Source organism: Habropoda laboriosa, unplaced genomic scaffold, assembly GCF_001263275.1.
Source record: "Habropoda laboriosa isolate 0110345459 unplaced genomic scaffold, ASM126327v1 scaffold210, whole genome shotgun sequence".
In the NCBI taxonomy this organism is placed as follows: Eukaryota; Metazoa; Arthropoda; class Insecta; order Hymenoptera; family Apidae; genus Habropoda; species Habropoda laboriosa.
Window position 1 is genome coordinate 110,343 of NW_017100373.1, and position 10,367 is coordinate 120,709.

At 36.8% G+C, this 10,367-nt stretch overlaps 2 protein-coding genes across 2 annotated transcripts; both read left to right on the plus strand.

Moving 5' to 3' along the window:
• Nucleotides 1-106: 106 nt before the first annotated feature.
• On the plus strand, nucleotides 107-6,985 carry LOC108574921 (interference hedgehog-like). The gene is made up of 7 exons (XM_017937588.1): nucleotides 107-161; nucleotides 3,050-3,130; nucleotides 3,224-3,478; nucleotides 3,573-4,562; nucleotides 4,645-5,493; nucleotides 5,600-5,715; nucleotides 6,862-6,985. The coding sequence occupies exons 2-7, from the start codon at nucleotides 3,061-3,063 to the stop codon at nucleotides 6,961-6,963; spliced, it is 2,382 nt and encodes a 793-aa protein (XP_017793077.1). The 5' UTR covers nucleotides 107-161; nucleotides 3,050-3,060; the 3' UTR covers nucleotides 6,964-6,985.
• Nucleotides 6,986-8,934: 1,949 nt separating this feature from the next.
• Nucleotides 8,935-10,217, plus strand: LOC108574821. Its single transcript, XM_017937468.1, has 5 exons — nucleotides 8,935-9,100; nucleotides 9,154-9,296; nucleotides 9,384-9,525; nucleotides 9,593-9,714; nucleotides 9,783-10,217. The coding sequence occupies exons 1-5, from the start codon at nucleotides 8,935-8,937 to the stop codon at nucleotides 10,215-10,217; spliced, it is 1,008 nt and encodes a 335-aa protein (XP_017792957.1).
• Nucleotides 10,218-10,367: the final 150 nt, after the last annotated feature.

Genomic DNA, 10,367 nt, shown 5'->3' on the forward strand with positions numbered 1-10,367 from the left:
TCGAACTCCTCGAAACTGCCGTAAAAGAAATGAAGCATCTTGCCGGTACGAATTATTAACGTTTCGTCGTTTTCCTCCATGAGGGGAAAATCGTGATTGATTCAAGGAAAATTCAAAGAACCTGGAACGGATAGATCGTACGGCTGGATCGAAGGAAAAGGGTGAGTATGCATGTGCATGATTACATTTGTTTTCTTCTGCCTTGTCTCCGTTGTCTTTTTGTTCTCATGCTTCACGACACTGCTCACGTTCGTGATCGTTGTTAAAATTCTGGGTACAATAGAAATTAATATTTTAAATTAAGTGATAGTTTATCATCGAAAAATTTACGAATGGTGTCATTGTAAAAGATCAACTGCCGTAAGGGGTGAGCCACCAGTATTTTCGGTGAAATTCGAATGCAGTGAGTGATGCAGTGTAACTAAATATGCGTCACAAATAATAATATTAATTGTATACACAATTGACAATCGAAAAACCATTTGTTTGGATAATACCGCGCTACTTAATGCGCCTGCGTTCTAATAACATCTATGTATTACATACTTTTTGATTAAAGCTTCTTTAAACGCGTTTTGACATGCATGGTAATGCAATCGAATTGTTAATTTCCCACCTACATCGTAATAACAATAACAAAGATGCATTATGATCCTTTAAATATTGGTAGAGATTAATTAATAAAAATAAAATAATCTAAAGCTAGAATTCAACTAAAAACGACACGTTAATGGTTGAATAAATGGTGGTTATGGGAAGTAGATTAAAATAGCGTATGACACATATACGGCTAAATATTCATGGCTCGTTTTGCTAAGCAATCGTCATGCATGCCGAGCAGGAAAATTAAGTTAGTTGGGTGTCTTGTATCCGAACGAAACACGACGACGCGAGAAGAATAAAATGTTCACATGATTGATTAATCTACGATCAGACGAAAGGAAGGATCCACTTATTGAATGGAAACTCGATCTTCCTGGTTCCTGTTTGTCGCGCGTAACAGAACACCGTATATTGTTCATGAAAAAATGAATGTCAATTTGGATCCCACTTTATGATAATAAATGAACCTTAAAACGATTATTAAGCGTTTTACTAAACCCTCAATAAATTACTTTATAATACACTAATATAACTATACATTTTAAAGTGGCAAAAATTACGCGCAGTACACTTTTAAATGTAATTCCATTTTTCTAGACAATATTTGCACAATTTTCATTCAATTCTCAACATTTCGTGTCACCTTCATAAAATTATAGTGAAAAGAAAAATTAAATGACATTGACGCTTCCATAATTTACATTAACCTCATTCAAATTACAAATGCAAAAATCGGTCGTGAACTGGACGCATTCCTTTTTACTGAAACGCAAAAGAATCCAATCATCCAGATCTTTCTGTATTTTGGCCAGCAAGTGCTGCAATTCCGTGAAAGTGGAACTCGATTCTCGGCTTGTATCAAAATCGTCGTGGATATCACGGTGTAAAAAGGATTTCGAGAATTAAGTGTTCCCTTAGTCAACGACAGGTTTTAGAAACAAGTCTAATTCTTGTTTAGTTGTATAATGCGTGCGCGTGAGTACGTGCCTGTGTGCGTAACCCGAGTGGCATTGGCTTGTCCGTAAGGTTAGGTGTTCGGAGGATCGCAGTGGCGCGTGCAGGGGCTTGACAACCACTGCTTTGGAATTCGAGTTCTTTATTTTTATGAGAGGCAACGTCGGAAACCAGCCTCTTTCGAACCCTTCTCACCTGTTACATACCGCCGGCATTTATGCTACCATTTAACCAGAAGTTAAGAGAGTCCATCCGTACATAAAATACCACAAATATCCCGTCGATGGACCGGATGCGTGCTTTTTGTCCTCACGATTTCAACTCCCATGAAAAATGCCTTGAACTGCCTCCCGAGGATTCACGAATTCATTTCCTCATAACTCGTCAAGAAACAAACATTCGTGGAGACTTGTATATTATCTTGGGAAGTTAAAACATCTTAACACATATATTATGTCTCCGCCACAAGCAACGTTTCTCTCTTATTGAACAAACACGGTTTCTGCGGAACAGAGAAAATGTTCACGTTAATTCCGTGTATTAAAGTACTCCGCGTTGGCGTGTGGAGCATAGTGTAGCCTATGAATGGATCTACCTACATTTAAACGTGTGTTAGCCAATGAACAATTTCCATCGGCTTCAACGTGTCAACACAACTCTGATCGTCACTTGCGGCGGTTAGCACGTGGGTGGAAAGCGATGTGCGCAATGAACGACGCTTTTCGTCACCGTATATGGTTATTTTCGCGTTGACGTTGTAGCACTTTCATCCTTTCATCATTGTCGGGACACGAATGCACTCTAGTTTCTATTTTAATTAATTGAACTTCTACGAATAACTTGGACATTTTATTAGTTATCTTGAAAATAGTTGACAGGTACTTGACTTATTCTTTTCAAGAATGTAGGCGGAGGGAATCCTTTTTGCGCGCACCTATGTTTCTCATACCAATGTCGTACTTTTTTTAAATAAAATAATTTTAGCAATTAAAAATGGTAGCTAATCACTATACACTGGAAGACAAACCATGATTTTGTACGCTGTTTCGTTTCCCTCCATAGCCCTTAAAAATGACGACGATTGACGAAACCTGTTAGCGCGGCAGATTCTTTGAAAACCGAATCGTATTTACCAACATAAATCCTGTTATATCGCGTTTCACTGGGACTGGAATGCGCGACACATTCGGTGGTGGAATGACGAGGGACATGGACGTAGGGAGAAAAGGGGGTGGCATGTTCGTGCCAAAATGACGAACCATGATCGAAACTAGAATGAATGCGTTCTATTTCCACGTGAACTCGCCACGTTCTAAACTTAAACATGCTTGGCCGGCATTAATTTTAGTGAGGTCTGTCTCACTCTTTCTCTCGACTGGCGCCTCGAATCTCCGCGAGTTTTTGTCCCACCCCAAGAACCAGGTCGAAAAAGCGACCACCGTGAAGAGGTATTTCGACTAACGTAACAAACTTCTCTCTTCCTTGATTGTAGAATGTGTCAAGATGCAACCTGTGCCCTCCCTCTGTGGCGTCGTAACCGTTCTCCTTCATGTCCTGGCCAGTCTTACTCATGGTGAGCTTCTTTTTACATCTATTTAGTTTTTTAAATTGTAATTTCTGAGCTTTTATATTTTATTTTATTAATTCCGCTTCAACGTGTCGATAGGACAAAGACAGGAGCCAGGTGTGTCCTTCATCAGGCATCCTCAGCCCCTGGATGCACCCATAGGTGATGATATGAGTTTCGAATGCAACCTAAACCTCGGTGCTGATCATTTCTCCTGGCGCCACAGATTACTACACTCTGATAAGTGGTTGCCAATTTTTCACACACCCAGCAATGGTGGAAAGATATCCAAACATGTGGTGAAATTTGACAATGTGTCAAAAGCTGGGGATTACCGCTGCATAGCTTATTATGGTAAATTCTTGCACATCATTGAAATGCAATATCTATTGCAATATTGAAACTATATAATGTAATAACTGATTGTTGTTTCTATATTCTTATGCAGGTTCAAGCGGTTTAGCTTCTGATCCAGCAAGATTAACACTTGCTATGTTACAGAAGTTTTCTGATAAGAGTGACATTGTTATAAATGTTCCAGGGGGGAATACTGTACCTATAACATGTCCTGTGCCTTACTCAGCTCCAGAGGCCATTGTTCAATTTTATAAAGACAATAATCTTATACAAAATGTTAATATAGTCGGTAGCAAGACCATGGTTATTGAGAATGTTAAAGTATCAGACAGTGGAACCTATCACTGCACTGCTAACAATTACATAAGCTCGCAGATGTACTCTAGTAACCATAAGACCATCCTAAATGTACATACAAATACCAGTTTCCAGGCACCATACTTTGTCAAACAACCACAAACAGAGTACAAAGTTCTGCGTGGTAAGAACGTCACTTTGGAATGCTTTGGCGCCGGTTATCCAGTACCTTATGCCACATGGAGCAGATTAGGCAGTTCTTTGCCATCAAACTCTGTGAAAACCTCAATTGGTCTAACCATAATTAACGTCCAGCCGGTTGACAGAGGAGAATACGATTGTATATGGAATAGCAATGGTGCACACGTAAAGTCTGTGATTATACTGAAAGTAATGGAGGCCCCAAAGGTGACCAAACCGCCAAAGGCGTCGACGTTCTCTGAAGGCGGAGAACTGGAGCTCTCTTGCATGGTAACTGGTGAACCACAGCCAAAGGTCGAGTGGTTAATCAATGGAGAATCCCTTTCTCCTAGTGATAATGTGGAAATTAAAGGTTCCACGCTCCTCATTTCTGAGGTTGAAAAAAAACATGCTGGTATTGTCCAGTGTGTCGCCAGTAATGAGTACGGTTCTCATTCTGGTTGCGATTTGCTAAGAGTGAATCCTAAGCAGCACATTGGAGCAACCGAAGTGAGACCAGATTATGGAATCTCCAACTCAAGGCACAAGCATACCAGAGGTGGAGGAAGAAGGAGGAGCAAAGAGGGGAAACGCAAGGGCACTGGTAATTCGCAGTACAGTGCTAACATCTTTAAATGTATTAGTTAATTTTATTTCTTGTTTATTATGTTTTCTGTATTTTTTAGCGGTGCTGGTACCACCGAATCAGCCCAATGTTACAAGACTCTCAGATGTATCTGTAATGGTTAGATGGTCGGTGCCCGAGGATACGGGGTTGCCTATTCAATTCTTCAAAGTTCAATACAGAGAGCTTGGCCAAAAGATGAATGGCAAGCAAGCAAAGTGGATGACTGCGAACTCAGAGATATCTAATCATGTGAGGTCGTTCGAAGTAACCGATCTTCAACCTGACCACACCTACAGATTTAGAATAGCCGCTGTGTACTCGAACAACGATAACAAGCTTAGTCCTAACTCTGTGCGCTTTCATCTGAATAAAGATGGCGGAATAGAGTGCAACAAGATGCCTATACCTCTTTTAACGAATACTGAAGCTCTAGGGCCGCAGCAAGTGCTCCTTATTTGGCAAAATCAGGATAAATCAGCATATATAGACGGCTTCTACGTATACCACCGGGCTTCCACCTCAGCTGGGGATTATGTAAAGACTACTGTGGAAGGGAAGGACTCTTTCAATATAACCATTTCTCATCTACAACCAGATACAACATACGAGTTCAAAGTGCAAAGTTTTTCTGTGGGTGCTGCCTCAGAATTCTCACAAATTCTCAGACAGAAGACAAAGAAGCCTATTATTGCAAATGAGCATAAAGATCAGGATACCAGGACAGATCATGGCAGCAATTTAACGTTAGACAGTCGGGTAAGACCTGCAGATGATAAGAATGTGAATATGTACGCTATAATTGGTGGAGTTCTCGGTGGATCGACTCTTTTGGGTGGGTTAACTGCAGTAGCAGTGGTTTATAAGAGGACTAAGCACAAACAGAGCCGTGAATCTTCACAGAGTGAAGGTAACTTCCAGTTTTAGCAATAGAGTATTTTACAGAAGTCATATGAATCGTATAGAATAAGAAATAAATGGGTATTTAATTCTCTTTTTTTTTTTTTCGTTTTTAGGAAAACCTATAACAAATGGAAGAGTCATGAACGGTGGAGTTACTGACTCCAAAATAAACATAACTTCGAATCCATTAGCCGGTCTCGATACGTCAGAAGATATAATACAACCTAAGGTCGGTATTTGTAAATAGTAATATCAGTAAGATGGGTCTGTCAGAGGAAAAGAATGACTGAGGGCTGTGTCTATTTTAAAAACACACAAAATTATGCATCAGAGTTATTTCGTATTTAAAAAAAAAGTTACAATTGTCTACGGTCATTCAATTTCCCTATTCGAGTTGAAAGAAGTATACTAGGCGAACGTAAACACAATCTTAGTCGCGTATGTGGCTACCTCTGTACGCCTTTCCGATAATTTGTATCGCAACCATTTGTACTGTCGTGTGTGTGTTCTGTCGGTTTGTAATCCTGGGCGGAGTCCAATCTTAAAAAAGAATTTCAACTAAAAACTTGTGGAAAAAACGCATCATATCTTTGTCACTTAGATCATACACTACTGATATAGTCTTATAAAATAGTCTTAATATAATCAGTAAATAAAACGCACCCTAATTGGGTACACAAATAAATCTAATCACACAGTGTCTATAGATATAAGTGCTCCATTGCCAGCAGAAATTTTATCACGTTTAACTCCCCTAAACGTCCATCTGCTCTTCCGCACACTCGATAAATTCACATGTTCAGGCTCTAGGTGTGAAATTACGGTGTCTAACTGGACCCTCAAGGTCATTAATTAATTTGATGACCGATTAAGTTCTATTTCGATGGCTAGTAACTTGATACCGAGTCGAATAACATCTCTATCTTTTTCTTTTACATTCGCATTAATAATGGACTCCGTCGGGTTACAACGGTACGCCTTGAAAAAATGAAGATAGCGCCTTTTTCACATCGTGCTTCGGTCCGTTCTATTTTTTTTTCTTTTTTTTTTTTTACAAGCGACTACCATTTTTTTCCTCCGCACTATCGCACGCGCGACTTTACCTGTATTTACATTCGACTAACTAATTTCTGCTTTTCAGAACTATTTCGATATATTAAGGAGACTAGTCTTTTCTAGCTTTAGCAAATTGGTCGCGTGCTGCTCTTTAAAAAAAATTCTACTCGCATCTTCTCTGCACACTATATCTCTGGAGCCGCTTTTCTTTCGTACTTTCCGAACACCACACACGTACGTTACTTACCTACTACTACACTGCTGTCGTACTCGAGTGAGATCTGAAAGAAGCGAACGAACACGCATGTTTCTGCAACAGAGCGGACAACAATCGCCGATGGAAATGGCCTCGTTTCTAAACGGGCAAAACAACAACAGCAACAACCATAACAACAGCGACACCGCTGGAACTGACCAGTGACGCACACGTCGATATACTGAGAGCCCACTCTACTACAGGGATCACACTGCCTAATCGAGCAACGTCCCTGCGAACAACCATTTTGTGTGTCGCGTTTGAAATTATCTTACGGTACCAACATATATTTCCAAATGTTGCGGTAGACTTCTATAAAATACAGTATTCCAACGGTTCATCTAATAGTTATCATAATCTCATAAATTTGTCATTTTGTGGTGCTGTTTTAAAAAATTTAATTTTCGGATGTTTTATATTTCGCGCCAAACCACATGATGTCGTTTTCAATAAAGCGGCACAAGTGTGATGAGGATATTTACTGTTACAGTAAATCGGGGACGACTGTATCGTTTTCCGGTGCGATAGAAAATCCGTGAAAAAAATATGCACGAATGAATTATTGCTTCCAATGATGCTTCTTTTTTTAGTGAGACTTTGAACTATTACTTATTATATAGATTTTAGTCATCTTTTAGGGTTACAACGCACAAACTGTTACAAGACATTTACAGGGTGTCGTATAAAAGGTATGCTCAAGTGCTATCGACCGAGATCGATACCTTATCCTATGCATTCATTTTTAAGTTTTCTTTACATTTTTTTATTTCATGCGGTAAATATGAATTTTAACGCTCAAGATAGAATAGGAAATTCGTGCTCAGTCATGAAGTGGGTATAATAAAATTTGTAAAGTACCTGTTCGACGTCTTCGATTTCACTATCTTTTAGTCTCTATCATTTTTAGCTCTCTTTCGCGCTTTCTTTGTCTCGTACCCACTTGATGGTCGATGATTAACCAGTTTGGATGTAATTATTTTTTTCCCCAACGTTTACCTTTTTACTGCATACGCATAACAGTTTTATAGTAATTTTAATCCAGGCAGCTTTTACAAGTTACGTTTGTTTCCTAATTTAAATTAATTAGCGTCCATTATTATTTTTATGTTGTACATACGCGAGACATTAGTGATTACGTCTAATTAAGGGGCGAATGAAGTTGTGCCTGATGAAAAAGACAGCTGTGCTACGTGTTTTATCATCATCATCATCATTATCATCATCAACATCATTATCGGTGATGTTGAAATTTTTTGGAAAATCTTGGATTTCGATGAGATGAGAGTTTATTAGAATTTTTTGTTTTTGTTTTTCAAATTGTCATTATATCGTTATCGCATGAATCATGATTAATCATGTATTATTATTATTGAATATTGACAAAATAATGACTTTAACAGTCACCTTTATCAATTGCTAAATAGAAGGATAGAAATAATCCAATCGTACATCGCTAACAGTATTTGTTACATAATATTGAAATGTTTACTTTTAATAACAGTATTTTCCTAGCTTCGAAGTAGACGCAATAATTTCTTTTTTTAGTGATGAATATTATATTCCTGATGGTAATCAAGCTTTACGATCAACCCTGTATAAAAAAAATCCGAGAATCATATTAGCAAGCAAAAGCTACAATTTTTATTAATCCGAATTTCGATATCAAAAAAAAAAAACCGAAAAATCGTAAAAGCTTTTGTAAATAAGTATTTATAAAATTTTTAAACGTATTTCTTAGTATAACGTTAATTATGTAAATCTGTCGTATTCCTACACGAAAAAAGCAATCGTGGCGATCTATAAAGTTGAAAAAACAACCTGCAAGCAGAGATGAGAATGAAATTTTTTGTATATATTAGGATGGAGGTCAGATTTTATGGTGGAGCATGTGTGCCTTACATCTTGCCTATACAAAATAATGTTAAGACTAATTATTTATATATCTATATATGTATATCGACATTTTATGTACTTAATTTTTTTTTAATAAATATGCTCTAAAAAACCAACATCTGAGTTTATTTTGAATTTGAATTTTAGTGATATCTCTAGTGACTAGCTCCTAGTGTAAAATTTAGATATGGAATTTGAACATAACCTGTTATAAACACACGTGCAATATATTTAATCAACTCGATGAATAAGAACGGTGTGATGTCTGTTCAAAATGCTATACAAACGTTCACATCTATCATGTGTTCCTTAAATGGCATTGATCAGCAAGCTTTTTTATCATTTATTGCCGATAATTGGAAGCCTGAAGAAGTAAAAATTCAATCTCTTTCAAGGGGTATATATGTCACACTGATATTGTGTACAATACTATTGCCAAAACAGTAATTAAATTAACATTGTTCATAGGAGATTGTCACAAGAAATACAGTTCACAAGAAGAGCAATTAAAGAGTATAAAAAGAATTATTACTGATATCAGAGAGAGAGTACCATTTGATGGTATACTTTCATCAGAAAACATTGTACCACCAACAATTGGAGAGGTTTGCTATCTTGTAGAAAATAAAAGTGTTAAGTTTTTAAGTTAATCATTAGAAAAAAGGAATATCATAAGTTCCATAACTGTGCAGAATTCAGACTGTGATAATAAATCAACAAAGCATGTTGATGCATTTCTTTATGACAATAAGGAAGTCAATGAACTTATAGAAAATGGACAACTGGATAATTTATATTGTGTTGACTGTGGATCTAACAATGTAAAAGAATACAGTAAGAGACTCCTAATTTTTTTTTTCGATCTTTAATTCTATAATTAAAGAAATTAATTTGTTTTCAGACATCATATCACATTCTTTGTCAGTATTTGATATGTTGCATATATTTCATGGTGTTTTACCGCCTTTACAAGGCAAAACTCTACTTGATATAGGGTCCAGATTGGGCGCTGTTTTATATGGGGTAATTGTATTTACCCTTAAGTTCCATTTTCAAAAATTATATATACTATTTGAAAGTTTATTTTTTAGGCACACATATTCACATTTGCTAAAAAAATTATTGGAGTTGAAATGAATAAAGAACTTTGCACACTGCAATCTGATATAATAAAGAAATACAATATGAATGATCGTATTGAAGTTGTGAATAAAAGAATTGAAGAGTGTCCTGATATTATACAAAAAAGTGATATCATCATTATGAACAATCCATTTGAATTCTATGTCTCAGAATCTACACATATAGAAATCTGGAAATTTTTAAAAGCCAATATACAAAGAGGAACAATCCTGATTATCAGACCACCTATTGAAACCACTTTTAAAAGCCTAAAAACTGGAATATCCATAAATGAATGGGTAAAACCTTACAAGGCAGAAAAGACAGAAGGACTTGAAATATTTGAAGCATCAATTTTGGATCCTACTGAACATTCAAACATTCAATTTTATGAAGCACTATAATAAAACTACGTTACACATTTTAAAACGTATGATTTATTAAAAACAAGTATGATTTTTCTATATAAAAGAACTAGTAAAAACTTATTAATATATTAGCCATGAACTTCGTGGTATCTCGTCAATTTTCACGGTCGAACCGATACGATTATG

Coding starts and splice junctions, on each gene's coding strand:
- LOC108574921 (XM_017937588.1), top strand. CDS start 3,061: ATGCAACCTGTGCCCTCCCTCTGTGGCGTCGTAACCGTTCTCCTTCAT. Junction 3,479..3,572: donor CCGCTGCATAGCTTATTATG/GTAAATTCTTGC, acceptor ATTCTTATGCAG/GTTCAAGCGGTTTAGCTTCT. Junction 5,716..6,861: donor AAGATATAATACAACCTAAG/GTCGGTATTTGT, acceptor TTTCTGCAACAG/AGCGGACAACAATCGCCGAT.
- LOC108574821 (XM_017937468.1), top strand. CDS start 8,935: ATGAATAAGAACGGTGTGATGTCTGTTCAAAATGCTATACAAACGTTC. Junction 9,101..9,153: donor TTCAAGGGGTATATATGTCA/CACTGATATTGT, acceptor AATTAACATTGT/TCATAGGAGATTGTCACAAG. Junction 9,297..9,383: donor TACCACCAACAATTGGAGAG/GTTTGCTATCTT, acceptor ATAACTGTGCAG/AATTCAGACTGTGATAATAA.